Source organism: Bombina bombina, chromosome 4 (genome assembly GCF_027579735.1).
Source record: "Bombina bombina isolate aBomBom1 chromosome 4, aBomBom1.pri, whole genome shotgun sequence".
NCBI classification, from domain to species: Eukaryota; Metazoa; Chordata; class Amphibia; order Anura; family Bombinatoridae; genus Bombina; species Bombina bombina.
Genome location: NC_069502.1, coordinates 42699331 through 42717601, shown reverse-complemented (window position 1 = coordinate 42717601; position 18271 = coordinate 42699331). Strand labels below are relative to the sequence as shown.

General features: G+C 33.7%; 1 protein-coding gene across 1 annotated transcript; it reads right to left on the bottom strand.

The window, feature by feature from the left end:
* Positions 1–1077: 1077 nt before the first annotated feature.
* Positions 1078–17003, bottom strand: LOC128655880 (uncharacterized). The gene is made up of 3 exons (XM_053709467.1): positions 16908–17003; positions 4818–4939; positions 1078–3558 (listed from the first exon to the last, which is right to left on the bottom strand). Exons 1-3 carry the CDS (start codon positions 16908–16910, stop codon positions 2979–2981), a joined length of 705 nt encoding a protein of 234 aa, XP_053565442.1. The 5' UTR covers positions 16911–17003; the 3' UTR covers positions 1078–2978.
* Between the last annotated feature and the right edge of the window lie 1268 nt (positions 17004–18271).

Below are 18271 nucleotides of genomic sequence, written 5' to 3'. Positions count from 1 at the left end.
TATTTCTATATAAAAGCCCTTTGCCGAGATCTCGTATCTTTGATCCCTTATAACTTTTGTGTGCAATATTTTTTTAAAATAATTTTTATCAGAGTGTTAATATGAGTAATGGCACTTCATACCATATTTTTGTTGTGTTTTGTGCAACTTTTAATTTTCCTAAAACAGTTAACTACAGCTATGAGATTGGGGTAATGATTCTAGCGTAAATCACAATTGCGCTCAACTTATAAAATGATCACAGTTTTACAAGCACGTAAATGATCGTGAAAACCCCAGCGCAATTGTTTGTGTGCCACTTGTTATCTAGCCCTAAATATCCTTTCTCATCTCCAAATACTGCACAAGTCATACTCTTTATTCAACCTCTGACTTATGTCTCTCCATTCCTATTATCTCTATGTCCCTCTCTTGCCTCCAAGACTTCTCTTGTGCTGCTCCTGTCCTCTGGAACTCTCTACCCTGCTCCATCAAACAGTCTCCAACCTGGTATAGCCTCAGACTTCTTTGAAAACCCACCTATTCAGAGAGGCTTAGCATCTCTCCTCTGCTTTTCATCTTACCCAAAACAAATCTTGACCTTCACTCACTGCTGCAACTACAATCCGTGTGACAAGCCACCCCAAACCTTATGTCTCTGCAGTGCACCCTCAATATGTAGATTGTAAGTTCTTCGGATCAGGGTCCTCCTCACCCTGTACTAGATTTGTTTTGTCTTTTATGTATTTGTATCTTATCACAAACCCTTGTCACTGTATACCCCTATATTTGTACCAAGTGCTACGGAATTTTATGGAGCTATACAAATAAATAATAATAATATAAAGGATGATTATATATAGATATCATGTGTGTATAATAATACAAAATATTAGGAGCCAGAAGTAAAGTTCTAGAAGCCACTTGTCTTTGACTTCCGGCATTTGCCAAACCCTGGTCTATAGGGCCTCAAAAATAAAATGGAACTTATGGCCCTTTATACGGAGTAATTGCACCCAGTATATAGTGACACCCAAATTACCCATAATGGCTGTACCACATTTTTATAAAGAAGCCTTTGATAACATAAAGAACACATTTTTATGCTGGTTTAAGCTTTTATTGATTTTAGTAGAGCAAAATCAGTAGAAATCAGTTAACAGTATGAGTGTGTATATATATATATATATATATATATATATATATATATATACTGTATATATAAAGTAAGTGAACAGCATTTCTATAGGGTGTACATCTGTTCTGTTAACTCACATTTCAACCTCTGTTATTTATTTCAATCCATTTTCATGTCATTTAGCTCTTAAAAATGAGGATATTCTAATTTTCAGAGCTGGAAATGCACCTCCAGACTTCTCATAACTAATACAAAAAAAGTACAGCACCTTCTTCTTTGTGAACGTTACTAAAGGGTTACTGCCCAACCCTAGTCTAAGGCCATTCAGTACAGCAACAAATTCCAGCCGCACTTTAGTTTATTTTTTGTTTGTTTTTTAAGCCTAAAAAAACATGATTAAAAGGGGATGAAACCCAACATTATTCTTTCATGATTCAGATAGAAAATACAGTTTAAAAACAAATTCTAATTTACTTATTTATTCTCTTGGTGTCGTTTGTTAAAAAGCATACATAGGTAGTCTCAGTAGCTGGGAGCTAGCTAGTCACTTTAACCCCTTAACCCAAAATGACATATATATATATATATTGTCTATGGTAACGCATTACATGTATATAAATCTGAGCTGCAGGAAGCTCCAGCAGTCTCAGCTGTTATGTTACAGCCAAAATCTGGAGTTTCTGAGCCCCAGACATCTGTGCACATCTGGAACTGGAGCACGATCAGTTACTTAAAATACATATATATAGTTTTAACAAGTAAAGAAAAAAAACGAAGTTCTATTTTTGTTTAAACAAAGTCATAGAAAAAATGCTATGCCCAGTATTTTAGGCAAGTTCTTCTCTGAAATTCCCGGTAGTGAAGGGGTTAAGGGTGGTAAAAAAAATATATATTGCATTAGCCAAACATGATGGAATAAAGTTATTTATAAAAAAACTAAAGTGCTGCTGGAATTCACTGTTGTACTGAGATCTCACAGCTAACAATGCTACATAGCTTTCCCTCATAAGCTTTAACTGATAACCACTGCAAAACAAAGTACTTTACTCTTCCCCTTTAACTGTGGTTAGCCTTGTTGTCTGCTGACTAAAGCCCAGATTGGTTTCTCCAAATAAGCCAAATGGTGGGTGGGGCTTAGCTAACCAAAAGCAATTGTAGTAAAAGTGTATTCAATTGTTTTACAAATGCTTAGACTTGGCTGTGTATTATTTCATAGCAACACAACAGAAATGACTTTTAATTACAAGGTGTTTACTGTCCCTTTAAATTGTGTACCATATTCATAGTGTTTCTTGAACATTGCTTTAATTTTTTTATTAGACTGGGAAAACAATGAAAAAAATACAAACAAGAAATATATAGGTATGATATTTTGAACCAGGCAAAATGGTTGAAGCTATCAATGAAGATAAATTCAAAAAGTGTGTGAGAAGCTGTTTGAAAAGGTTTTTCTGATATTTTGAACTTCCGCTGTCTTACTGTCTCAGTGCAGAGTTTTAAGGACAGTAACATGGTACAAAGTCAGTTGTGATAACTGGGATTTCAAATGGATTAGACCGAAAACCCAACAAAAAGCCACCGTAATGACTGTGCACAACATGTCTAATGGATTGGAATAATTACTTGGTCTGCATATGAGGTTATGTTACTCATAGTCAAGTGTGATAATGCAAAGCGCAAATAAGCAAGAAAGCTTTATAGTCAAGCAATGCTATTAATATAACTTCACTAACACTTGTACCAGATGATCAGTGTATGTGTTTGCTGGTTTAGCTGTTACTCAGGGTCTGGAGCTATTATCTACTAACTTGTTACTAAAAGCAGTTAGTAGAACCCATAACCTGCTACTTGCTGTTTGTAATCATTTCTTGCAAACATTGTGTTTAGTGTTGGCTATCACATCATTTTCACTGCATCTGCTGCAGCTGTTATTGTCACAGCGATACATGGGTATTATTTTATCAACAGCTGCCCAAGCTTTCCAGACCTCTTTTACTGGTCTTTTTTGGTCAGAATTAAAGAATGTATTGTAAACTAAAGCTCTATCATCTATCTTACTCAATACATTCAGTTTGTCTAGGATACTATATTCCCCATTAGTTACTGCACAGCGTCCCACACATGGCGAATTCAGAGTAAAAAACAGCACACATCCGGCTTTAGCTCCTGTATTCATCAGGTTTTCAACTGGGGAAACTGTAGAAGATCCAGTAGGGTAAAAGAGACGATATTCAGCATGTTCTGCATCTTTTTTATTATTATTTGGGTTTCTGTATTTGGCCATTACCAGGTTTGTTCCGCTATAAATCTGATCATTTTTGAATATCTCATCCCAAACTGGATTTTCTACATTTAGCACATTCGCTATATTTTCATCTGTTAGAGTGTTGCATTGGTTGTTAGAAAACTTGACAACGTAGGCGTATTGCATATTGGTATTTCTGTAATTAGATAAACATTGTAGTTAGTAACAAACTGATATAATCACATAATGACATATAATTTAATATTAAAAATGTAGAAAATTAAATTTCCAGAACAGAAGTAGTTTTAATGGGTTCTCATGCACCCTCTTTTATTACTGTATCACCCCCCAGATCTCAGACTGAGCTTGCAAGCTAGAGCCTGGTGCTATACACAGAGCTAAAAGAGAGGTAAAGAAGGAAAATCGGGAATTTAAAAAGTAAAGAAATAAACAGGAACCAGCAACATCACAGAAGGTCTCACACACAGGTACCCTCTTCTACCCTGATACATTAGGGATTAGTCTACACCACTGGTTTTTAAACCTGACCTCAGGCCTCTCTAACAGGCCACATTTTGAGGATATCTGAACTGGAGCACAGGTGAAATAATAATCTGAATTGTAAACATAGTTATTTTACCGGCTCTCATCCAAGGTAATCCTGAAAACCTGACCTGTTGCGGATCTGAATGCAGTTTGACCATTTTTCACAACTAGAGGGCGTTAGTTCATATGTGCAATATAGATAACTTTCTCACGCCCGTTTAATTACCTAGGAGTCAGCACTGATTGGCTAAAATGCAAGTCTGTCAAAAGAACTGAAATAAGGGGGCAGTCTGCAGAGGCTTAGATACAAGGTAATCACTGAGGTAAAAAGTGTATTAATATAACTGTGTTGGTTATTCAAAACTGGGGAATGGGTAATAAAGGGATTATCTATCTTTTAAAACAATACAAATTCTGGAGTAGACTGTCCCTTTAATATACTGAAGTAAGTTTACAAGAAGAAATGATTTACACTTAGGGCAAGATTGCAAACTTAAAGGGACAGCCTACACCAACATAGATATTGTTTAAAAAGATAGATAAGTCCTTTACTACCCATTTCACGAGCTTTTCACAACCAAAATTGTTTTATTAATATACTTTATATCATTAAAACCTCTAAATGTCTGCCTGTTTCTAAGCCACTACAGACAGCCTCTTATCACATGCTTTTTTGTTAGCTTTTCACCACAGGATACTGCTAGTTCATGTGTGTCATATAGATAACATTGTGCTCTCTTCTGTGAAGGTGTGCAGGACACTGCACTAATTCGCTAAAATGCAAGTCAATAGATAATAAATGAATAGCCCTGTGATCAGGGGGCTGGCTGCAAAGGCTTAGAAACAAGGTAATCACTGAGGTAAAAACTGTGTACACTACATTTAAATGGTATCAAAAAAGATAATTACTTAGCAAATTTGTTATTGATGTAGACAGTGACTCTCAGAAGCTCCTCTGGGGAAAAGCTGGTCACCGGCAGGGAGTTACTCCAGACAGCAAGCACAAGAAATAAGACCAACATCCTCCGCATCTGTAAAGACAAAGGGTTATAAAATGATATAGAGGTTAATTACAATCCTTTAGAAAAGCTTAGCACATGGTTTATCTTATCTACTAAAACCCCCATAGACTTTAATGATGCATTTAATATCAGTCATTATCTAAACATTTATAAAGGAGTCTGGTTGTCCCTATAGTGATCTAAACTTGTTCTCACTCAACAAATATATTAACCCAAAATTAAATGAAAAAAAAAAACACAAGGCATAGCTAGGCTTACCATAATTTTTAGAGGTGAAGCTGGGACCACCTGGTGCGGTGCCAGTGGGGGTGTGGTCAGGAGCGTGGTCAAGGGGGCGTGGCAATTACCGGTCCTTTTAAAGTAGTAGCTTTTATGTGTGTAATGTTTTGTGGATACTCTACCCTTCCTCAGTCAAAAAAGTAAATCACACAGTTTAAATAGACCATACCACCACCCCCTAGTGAAAAAGGCACCATTACGTTGTCATGGCAAATAAATCATTATTCTAAATCTCAGATTCTAAATAATGCCAAACATCAAGCATAATTATCACTTTCACAATTTAATATCTGCAGTGTAATATGTGTTTTATGTCTAATTAAGGAACAGAGCCAAATACTGATAAGGCATAAATACAACATTGAATGAAAGTAAAAAAGAAACACGTATCTGATAAAGCTGTTTAAGTGGTTACTCTATACCATAATGCAGGAAGATTACAGCCAAAATGCTATTCTGCATGAAGTAAAGCAAGATCCAGGCCTAAAATCCTGCCTGTCTGTACTTCCTAGTCATACCCATATGATTCCCCTAAAGGTGTATTACCGGCAATGTCACCAGGGGTCGGGGTTAAATTCTTAGAAAAATAAACCAAGTAGTACTACAACATTAAAAAAACTCTACGCTGCTCACTCAGCCTGTATTACTAAATGTAAACTTTGAAGGACACGAACGTTAAGCTAAGCAGGGCTGTATGTAACAAAGTACCAGCATCCAACTATGCTGGAGAGCCACAGTGCAGTCATTTTAAATAATGTGTCTGGGTTTCAGGTGGTCTGAAACCCGGACACATGATTTGAAACCTGGAGGTGGCAACCCTACTGGGACAGAATGAACAACTGGGTGGGACACTGGGACAGCGCCTCCAAACCGGGACAATCCCAGTAAAAGTGGGACTTCTGGTAAGACTAGGCATAGCCAACCTAACTGAGTAAAGTGGTACAAAAACATGAGTGTTATAATTACATTTTTAAAGGCCATGTAATTAAGTCTAGTGTAAATATTACAGATTGAATGGTATACTTATAAATAACTGTTGTGTTACATCTATAATACGTTTGTAAAGACTGTTTGTCTGTTCTCTGCTGTACCAAATCTCTAATACACTGATTTATTTATTATTATACCACGGTGAGATGAAACTATTTGTAACTAAAGTCTTAAAAGAGTGTCAAACTAAAAATAATCACCTAGATTTCAAGTTTTGCGTTCGTGTTTTAACGCTGCCACAGCCATTACAAGTCTTGTCTGTATAGCTGTACCGCAAGCCTTATAGCCTGTAACGCAACGTCAGTCCCGCACACGTAAAAATGACGTTTTTTCATGGGACTTCCATAGCGCAGCCATTCCGAGTTTTGCTGTGAGGCTAAAAATCTTGCGGTACAGCCTATACCGACAAGATACGTTCCGCAATCTAAAAGCAGTAGTTATAAGTTTTACGCTAAAAAACTGTTACAAAAAACTCATAACTAAAGTGTTACAAAGTGCACTAAACACCCATAAAGTACCTATTAACCCTTAAACCTAGGCCCTCCCGCATCGCAAACACTATATTAAAGTTAGTACCCCTAATCTGCCGCTCCCAATATCGCTGCCATTATACTAAAGTTATTAACCCCTAATCTGCCGTCCGCCCACATCGCCCCCACTATACTAAAGTTATTAAGCCCTACACTGGCGCCACTATAATAAACCTATTAACCCCTAAACCGCAAGCCCCCCACAATGAAATATACTGAATTAAACTATTAACCGCTAAACCGAAAGTCCCCCACATCTCAATAAACTAATTTAAACTAGTAACCACTAAACCTACTGCCCCCCTAACTTTATATTAAAATTACAATTTCCCTATCTTAAATTAACTTAAAACTTACCTGTAAAATTAAAAAAAACTAAGTATAAACTAACAATTAAACTAATATAATTATTAAACTAAAATTAAACTAACTACCAATTAAATAAACTATATTACACATTAAAAAAATCCTAATACTACTATAAAAATTAAAAACTATCTAATTACAAAAAATAAAAAATACTAAATTAGAAAAAATAACAAACACTAAACTACGAAACATTATCAAAATTAAAAAAGAATTACACCTAATCTAATAGCCCTATACAAATAAAAAAGCCCACCCAAAATAAAAATAAACCCTAGCTTACAATAAACTACCAATAGCCCTTAAAAGGGCCTTTTGTAGGGCATTGCCCTAAATTAAACAGCTCTTTTACCTGTAAAAAAATACAAAGACCCCCCCCAACAGTAAAACTCACCACCCAACCAACCCCCCAAAATAAAAAAACTAAGAAAAACCTAAGCTACCCATTGCCCTGAAAAGGGCATTTGTATGGGCATTGCTCTTTTGCATTGCCCTGAAAAGGTCATTTAGCTCGATTACAAAAACCCCAAAGCCGCCGGGATGAAGATCCTTCAAGGGGGACTTCAGCGACTGTAAGTGGATCTTCGGGGGTTAGTGTTAGGATTTTTTAAGGTTGTTTGAGTGTTGTTTTTTTTTTAATTTTAGGGTTTCGGCTTTTCGTAAACTAGCTAAATGCCCTTTTCAGGGCAATGCAAAAAGAGCTAAATGTCCTTTTAAGGGCAATCCCCATACAAATGCCCTTTTCAGGGCAATGGGTAGCTTAGGTTTTTTAGATAGTTTTTTTTATTTTATGTGTTTGGGGGGGTGGGGGTTTGTAATATTAGAGGGTCTTTGTATTTTTTTTCAGGTACAAGAGCTGTTTAACTTAGGGCAATGCCCTACAAATTTGGTAGTTTATTCTAGATTAGGTTTTTTATTTTGGGGTGTTTTATTTTTAAATGGGTATTAAAATGATAATTTTTATTATTTTTGATAATTTGTTATTTTGTGTAATGTATTTTATTTCATTTTGGGGTGGGTTTTTATTCTTAGATTAGGGCTTGGAAATTTCATAAAAGAGCTGAATGCCCTTTTAAGGGCAGGAAAAAGAGCTAAATGCCCCTTTAAGGGCAATACACATACAAATGCCCCTTTCAGGGCAATGCGTAGACTAGGTTTTACTTTATTTTTATTTTGTGGGTGGGTTTTTTTAAACAGGGTATTAGAATAGGAATAATTTTTATTGTTTTGGATAATTTCGTTTGTTATTTTTTGTAATTTTAGTGTTTTTTATTTTTTGTAATGGTAGGCTTTTTTATTTTGTAATGGTAAGTTTTAGTATAAGGCAGCTTAGGTTTTATTTTTATTTCACACGTAAGTTTGTATTTATTTAACTAGGTAGTTAGTAAATAGTTAATAACTATTTACTAACTAGTCTAACTAGTTAAAATAAATATAAACTTACCTGTGAAATAAAAATAAAACCTAAGCTGAAGTAACATTGATAATAGGAGTAAATTAGAAAGTTGCTTAAAATCATTGAATCATTAAAGAAAAAATGTGGGTTTAGTGTCCTTTTAACATTGAGATACAAACATATAAATGTCTAAACATGGCTATGTATGTGTGTGTGTGTGTGTGTGTGTATGTATGTGTGTGTGTGTGTATGTGTGTGTGTGTATGTATGTATGTGTGTGTGTGTGTGTATGTGTGTGTGTGTGTGTATGTGTATGTGTCTGTGTATGTGTGCGTGTGTGTGTGTATGTGTGTGTGTGTGTGTGTGTGTGTGTGTGTGTGTATGTGTCTGTGTATGTGTGTGTGTGTGTGTATATATATAATGTGAAATAATCATATTTTCATGTCGGGTTAGAGCAAATGAGAATATGCGATTCTGTTTGCGTGAGAGTGGGATGTTTTTTTCTTCACTTTTTTTTCTCCATTGACTTCTCTGGGGGAATACGTAAACGTGCACGTGATATTCTAACTTCAGATTTTTGCACTTATCAGGTTACCGCTAGAGCGAAAACAGTTTACTTTCAACTAGTAATATGAGCATAACCTGACAAGCGCAAAATATGAACTTCTAGAGCAAGTAACGCTCAAGCGGGAGCATTAATTTGCTCTTCACTAATAATCTGGCCTATTGTAAAGTATTACAATAAATTAACTTATTAACCGAGTGTCTGAATAAATTGATATTGAGTCTGCTGCAATTATTTTCAGTGACCAAACTTCAAACAACTTGCCATATTTAGAGGAGAAACACACACACACATATATACACTATCACATGTATATACACACACAGGCACCTATAAACACATATAAACACATGCACACACACATAAACTAGCATGTATATACACACACAGGCACATATAAACACACACATACACTAGCACGTATATACACACACAGGCACATATAAACACATGCACACACACATACATACACTATCACATGTATTTATACACACAGGCACATATAAACACATGCACACACACATAAACTAGCATGTATATACACACACAGAAACATATAAACACACACATACACTAGAACATATATATATATATATACACACAGGCACATATAAACACACGCACACACACATACACTAGCACATGTATATATACACACAGGCACATATAAACACACGCACACACACATACATACACTATAACATGTATATACACACACAGGCACATATAAACACATGCACACACACATATATACACTATCACATGTATATATACACACAGGCACATATAAACACATGCACACACACATACATACACTATCACATGTATATATACACACAGGCACATGTAAACACATGCACACACACATACATACATTATCACATGTATATATACACACAGGCACATATAAACACATGCACACACACACACATACATACACTATCACATGTATATATACGCACAGGCACATATAAACACATGCACACACACATAAACTAGCATGTATATACACACACAGAAACATATAAACACACACATACACTAGCACATATATATATACACACAGGCACATAAAAACACACGCACACACACATACACTAGCACATGTATATATACACACAGGCACATATAAACACACTCACACACACATACACTAGCACATGTATATATACACACAGGCACATATAAACACATGCACACACATACATATACTATAACATGTATATACACACACAGAAACATATAAACACACACATACACTAGCACATATATATATATACACAGGCACATATAAACACACGCACACACACATGTACATATACACACAGGCACATATAAACACATGCACACACACATACATACACTATCACATGTATATATACACACAGGCACATATAAACACATGCACACACACATACACTAGCATGTATATACACACACAGGCACATATAAACACATGCACACACACATACATACACTAGCACGTATACACAGACACATATATATACTATCCCATGTATACATACACGCAGGCACATTTAAACACATGCACACACACATACATACACTAGCACATATACACACACACAGGCACATATAAACACAGACAGGCACATATAAACACATGCACATACACATAAACTAGCACATATATATACATACACACACACATATACACACATTTACACCCACATATACACATGCACACACACACACATATATATATATATATATATATATATATATATATATATATATATATATATATATATCCAAACAATTTCCAGTTCAGCCCACCAAGAGACAATAGCCTGGGTGCAAATATAAATAGCATTTATAACAGATGTAAATGCACTCTCAGGACTTCTGAGAGTGCATTTACATCTGTTATATATATATATATATATATATATATATATACACACAGGCACATATACAATAATACATATATATAATATACACACATGTACTTGTAAACACATGCACACATGCACGCACATACACACATGCACATATATACAAATTTACACCCACATATACACATGCACACTCACACACACACACACACACACACACATATATATATATATATATATAGATAGATAGATAGATAGATAGATAGATAGATATATACACACAGGCACATATACAATAATACATATATACACACATGTACTTGTAAACACATGCACACATGCATGCACATACATACATGCACATATATACAAATTTACACCCACATATAAACATGCATATATATAAATATATATATATATATATACTGTATACACACCTAGAAACGCACATATACATAAACTTTTTCACACAGCATAGAAATGTTATATTAAGCTGTAAAGGTATGTTAACCATAGTAATTTTTTTCATTTGTTGCCTATAAGGGGGCATTTAAAATGTGTTACTCTTTTGTTCCTGTGTGAACGTATTTTGTTATATGTCTGTTTATTTTGCACATACTGTTAGGAGTAAACATTTGAATGTCTAATTAATTTCAAACAAAGCTATATGGAATACTTTAAAGGGACACTAAACACACATTTTTTCTTTCATGATTCAGATATAGCAGCAATTTTAAGCAACTTCCTAAGTTACTCCTAATATAAATTTTTCTTCGTTCTCTTGCTATCTTTATTTAAAAAGCATGCATTTAAAGCTTAGGAGCCAGCCCATTTTAGATTCAGCACCCTGGATAGTGCTTGCTTAAAGGGACATGAAACCCAATTTTTTTCTTTCATCATTCAGAAAGAGCATGCAATTTTAAACAACGTTCTAATTTACTTCTATTATCTAATTTGCTTCATTATCATGATATACTTTGCTGAAAAGCATATCTAGATAGGTTCAGTAGCTGCTGATTGGTGGCTGCACATAGATGCCTCGTGTGATTGGCTCACCTATGTGCATTGATATTTCTTCAACAAAGGATATCTAAAGACTGAAACAAATTAGATAATAGAAGTAAATGAGAATGTTGTATACATTTGAATTCTCTATCTGAATTATGAAATAAAAATGTTGGGTTGAATGTCACTTTAATGGTGGCTTCATTCAGCAAAGCAATAAGCAAGCATAACCCATGTTCTCAACCAAAAATGGTCGGGCTCTTTACATGATTCCTGATTTTTAAATAAAGATAACAAGAGATCGAAGTCAAAGCATGCTCTATCTGAATCATTAAAGAAAAAAATTGGGTTAAGTGTCCCTTTAAATGCTGTTAACTGTAATGTTGTTGTATTGTTCTAAAATGCTGCTGTATTTGCTGTATTGTATCAGAATAGCAGGCATCAAAACAAAATTAGAAAAACTAGATTGAGAAAAATCTAACTCCCATTTATTTGCCTTGGTTCATAAACACAAAGCATTTCTTTAGATCTAAGCTGTGCAGGGGAGTAAATAATATTTGTCATTGCTTCTGAAAAGGTTAAAAACTGGTGTAAAATATAGCATTGTTCTATGCGGCATGTTAACTATCAACCAATGATGTATGTGTAGGCACAGTAATATTTATTTTGTTATATAGCTAGATTATTACAATCTACTGTAGTTATGCTCTACTGAAATCTATTTATATGACCTATGTTATTCACCTTTACTAGTGTGTGTTTATAAGTGTATATGTGTGTTTGTATGTGTTTATAAGTGTATACATGTGTGTATGTGTGTTTTTGAGTAAACATGTGTCTGTATGTTAGTGTTTACGAATGCATATATATATATATATATATATATATACTGTATATATATGTGTGTGTTTATAAGTGTATACGTGTGTATGTGTGTGTTTATGAGTGTATATATGTCTGCATGTTTGTGTTTATGAGTGTATATGTTTGTGTATATGTGTATGTATTTGTGTTTTTATAAGAGTACACGTGTGTATGTGTTTGTTTTTAAGTGTATATGTGTGTGTTTAAAAGTTGTTTATGTATGTGTGTGTTTATAGGTGTATATGTGTGTGTTTATAAGTGTATATGTGTGTGTTTTTAGGTGTATGTGTTTGATTATTGGTGTATTCTTGTGTGTATACTTGTGTGGTGTATGTGTGTGTTCATAAATGTATATGTGTATATATTTGTGTGTATGTGTGTGTTTATAAGTGTATATGTGTATATGTTTGTGTGTATGTGTGTGTTTATAAGTGTATACTTGTGTATATGTGTATATTTATATGTGTATATGTGCGTTTATTTGTGTGTTTGTGAGTGTATATGTGTGTGTATATGTGTGTTTATAGGTGTACACGTGTGTATATGTGTGTGTGTATAGGTGTATGTGTGTGTTTATACGTGTATACATGTGTTTATGTGTGTATTTATAGGTGTATTTATAGGTGTATATGTACAGTATGTGTATATGTGTGTGTTTATAAGTTTATAAGTTTATACGTGTGTGTATGTGAGTGTTTATAAGTGTATATGTGTGTGTTTTTAAGTGTATACATGAGTGTTTAGAAGTGTATATGTGTGTGTTTATAGGTGTATATGTATGTGTTTTTTAAGTTTATACGTGTGTGTATGTGTTTATAAGTGTATATGTCTGTATATGTGTGTGTTTATAGGTATATGTGTGTGTTTATAAGTGTATACGTGTGTGTTTATAAGTGTATACATGCTTATATGTGTGTGTTCATAGGTATTTATGTTTGTATATGTGTGTGTTTATTAGTTTATACGTTTGTATATGTGTGTATTATATGTGTATGTGCGTATTTATAGGTGTGTTGTGTGTATTGATAAGTGTATACGTGTGTGTATGTGTGTGTTTATATGTATACGTGTGTTCTTATAGGTGTATGTGTATACGTGTGTGCATGAGTGTATTTATAAGTGTATACGTGTGTACATGTGTGTGTTTATAGGGGTATGTTTGTGTGTATATGTGTGTGTTTATAGGTGTATGTTTGTGTGTATGCATGTGTGTAAGTGTGTTTATAGGTGTATGTTTGTATGTATACATGTGTATGTTTATAAGTGTAAACCTGTGTAAATGTGTGTTTATAAGTGTATACATGTGTATATGTGTGTGTTTGCAAGTGTATATGTGATTGTATGTGTGTGTTTATAAGTGTATAGATGTGTATATGTGTGTGTTTGCAAGTGTATATGTGATTGTATGTGTGTGTTTATAAGTGTAAACCTGTGTATGTGTGTGTTTATAAGTGTATAGATGTGTATATGTGTGTGTTTGCAAGTGTATATGTGATTGTATGTGTGTGTTTATAAGTGTAAACCTGTGTATGTGTGTGTTTATACGTGTATACATGTGTTTATGTGTGTATTTATAGGTGTATTTATAGGTGTATATGTACAGTATGTGTATATGTGTGTGTTTATAAGTTTATAAGTTTATACGTGTGTGTATGTGAGTGTTTATAAGTGTATATGTGTGTGTTTTTAAGTGTATACATGAGTGTTTAGAAGTGTATATGTGTGTGTTTATAGGTGTATATGTATGTGTTTTTTAAGTTTATACGTGTGTGTATGTGTTTATAAGTGTATATGTCTGTATATGTGTGTGTTTATAGGTATATGTGTGTGTTTATAAGTGTATACGTGTGTGTTTATAAGTGTATACATGCTTATATGTGTGTGTTCATAGGTATTTATGTTTGTATATGTGTGTGTTTATTAGTTTATACGTTTGTATATGTGTGTATTATATGTGTATGTGCGTATTTATAGGTGTGTTGTGTGTATTGATAAGTGTATACGTGTGTGTATGTGTGTGTTTATATGTATACGTGTGTTCTTATAGGTGTATGTGTATACGTGTGTGCATGAGTGTATTTATAAGTGTATACGTGTGTACATGTGTGTGTTTATAGGGGTATGTTTGTGTGTATATGTGTGTGTTTATAGGTGTATGTTTGTGTGTATGCATGTGTGTAAGTGTGTTTATAGGTGTATGTTTGTATGTATACATGTGTATGTTTATAAGTGTAAACCTGTGTAAATGTGTGTTTATAAGTGTATACATGTGTATATGTGTGTGTTTGCAAGTGTATATGTGATTGTATGTGTGTGTTTATAAGTGTATAGATGTGTATATGTGTGTGTTTGCAAGTGTATATGTGATTGTATGTGTGTGTTTATAAGTGTAAACCTGTGTATGTGTGTGTTTATAAGTGTATAGATGTGTATATGTGTGTGTTTGCAAGTGTATATGTGATTGTATGTGTGTGTTTATAAGTGTAAACCTGTGTATGTGTGTGTTTATAAGTGTATAGATGTGTATATGTGTGTGTTTACAAGTGTATACGTGATTGTATGTGTGTGTTTATAGGTGTATATTTGTGTGTATGCATGTGTATGTTTATAAGTGTATACATGTGTATATGTGTGTGTTTGCAAGTGTATATTTGATTGTATGTGTGTGTTTATAAGTGTATAGATGTGTATATGTGTGTGTTTGCAAGTGTATATGTGATTGTATGTGTGTGTTTATAAGTGTAAACCTGTGTATGTGTGTGTTTATAAGTGTGTAGATGTGTATATGTGTGTGTTTACAAGTGTATACGTGATTGTATGTGTGTCTTTATAGGTGTATGTTTGTGTGTATACATGTGTATGTGTGTGTTTATAAGTGTATACCTGTGTATATGTGTGTGTTTATAGGTGTATGTTTGTGTTTAAGTGTGTTTATAGGTGTATATTTGTGTGTATGCATGTGTATGTTTATAAGTGTATACCTGTGTATATGTGTGTGTTTACAAGTGTATACATGATTGTATGTGTGTGTTTATAAGTGTATACATGATTGTATGTGTGTGTTTATAAGTGTATGTGTGTGTTTATGAGTGTATATATGTGTTGTATGTGTGTGTGTTTATGAGTGTATATGTGTTTGTATATGTTGGTTTATGAGTGTATACGTGTTTGTATATGTTGGATTATATGTGTTTGTATATGTTGGTTTATGAGTGTATATGTGTTTGTATATGTTGGTTTATGAGTGTATATGTGTTTGTATATGTTGGTTTATGAGTGTATATGTGTTTGTATATGTTGGTTTATGAGTGTATATGTGTTTGTATATGTTGGTTTATGAGTGTATATGTGTTTGTATATGTTGGATTATATGTGTTTGTATATGTTGGTTTATGAGTGTATATGTGTTTGTATATGTTGGTTTATGAGTGTATATCTGTTTGTATATGTTGGATTATATGTGTTTGTATATGTTGGTTTATGAGTGTATATGTGTTTGTATATGTTGGTTTATGAGTGTATATGTGTTTGTATATGTTGGATTATATGTGTTTGTATATGTTGGTTTATGAGTGTATATGTGTTTGTATATGTTGGTTTATGAGTGTATATGTGTTTGTATATGTTGGTTTATGAGTGTATATCTGTTTGTATATGTTGGATTATATGTGTTTGTATATGTTGGTTTATGAGTGTATATGTGTTTGTATATGTTGGTTTATGAGTGTATATGTGTTTGTATATGTTGGATTATATGTGTTTGTATATGTTGGTTTATGAGTGTATATGTGTTTGTATATGTTGGTTTATGAGTGTATATGTGTTTGTATATGTTGGATTATATGTGTTTGTATATGTTGGTTTATGAGTGTATATGTGTTTGTATATGTTGGTTTATGAGTGTATATGTGTTTGTATATGTTGGTTTATGAGTGTATATGTGTTTGTATATGTTGGTTTATGAGTGTATATGTTCATGTGGTTGTGTTTTTGTGATTTTGTTTGTGTTTTAGTATTAGTGTGAGAGTATATGCATTTGTATTGTGTGGTTTTTCGTGAGAGAAAGAGAATGTATATGTGAGTGCACGTGTATTTTTGGTGCATGCGAATGTGCAGATGTACTTACCATGATCGCAAGCTTCAGTGCACACACAGCCCTGGTCTTACTAAAGTAATCTGTAGCAGCTGATCTGTGACAGTATAACGGTGAGGTTTAACACTGGCTTTATATACCCAACCACTTCCTCAAAATGTGTAGGAAGTATGTTAAGGGGAGATGACTGAGGAAAATAAAAATAAATAAAAAAACACACAGAACAGCTGGCACCCACGTGCTCACTTGCATGCACACAGTGTGAGCGCAATTGATTTTTACATTTGCCTGGTTAACGTTACTGAAGAACTTGTGTAAAGGTGCCATATTCACCTGTTTCCGTGCAAGCCTTCAGTTTCGCTGGAAACAGGAGTTAAGAAGCAGCGGTCTTAAGACAGTTATACTCATATAAACACTATCTGATAAAAATATCCATATAAATATTATAAAAAAATTATAAGGGTTCAAATGTATATGGTATATGACAAGGTGTTAGAATGGAAAGGGGCTATAATATATATATATACATACATAGAAGATACTGAGGAAGGGGATACGTTCCCCGAAACGTCACATTTAAAGGCACCTATTGTTAAAGTCCAGTGAGTGCAAGCCTGCTTTGTTTATCTTCTATGGGATTTTGCATGCACCCTGGCAGTGGAAGCTTGAAGTGAGAGTGCTTTCCTGCTGCATATCTTATATATACATACATATGCATTTCTACTGTAAATATATATATATATATATATATATATATGTATGTGTGTGTGTGTGTATACATGTGTTTATATATGTATAGGTAGATGAATAGGAAAAAGAAAGTATGTATGTAATCCCAAAAGCACTCCATGTCAATGGAAGTTAAAACAAAATATTTATTGATAAAGTCCAATAAAAGAGCGTTGAAGCCCAGGGGAAACAGTGCAATATAAAAGTAAAACAAAGTGTGTGTGACACCAACGGCTAACATGTTTCGGCTGAGAGCCGTAATCTTAGCATAAGGTGCTATACAAATGTGTGCCATTTAAAAGGGGTAACAACAAATCTAATAGGCTGTACAACCTAATAAAACACACGCCTACTTCAACTATCAAATAAGTGAGAATTTAACCATATGTCTGCCAGCTAGTTAAAGGATGCAAACACAAAGATAAATTAATATGCAGTCACAAACCTAAGCAAAGAAAAACAAAAATGTATCAAAACTTACGGTGAAACCACCCTAAGATGCATATCTATGGCAAAAAACATGCAGTCATCATATCAGATGAAAGAATATATGCATATATATATATATAAATGCATATAAGGGTTTACACTGATAGATACATAATATATATTAAAAAATATATAACATAAAGCAAATGGTTTTCCTCACCAACTGCAAGTACCGGGTG

Bases quoted from the DNA above. Each gene is read 5' to 3' on its own strand.
- LOC128655880 (XM_053709467.1), bottom strand. The intron at 3,559-4,817 runs GTAATTATCTTT...ATCTAATTACAG, and splicing joins ATCAATAACAAATTTGCTAA to AAATACCAATATGCAATACG.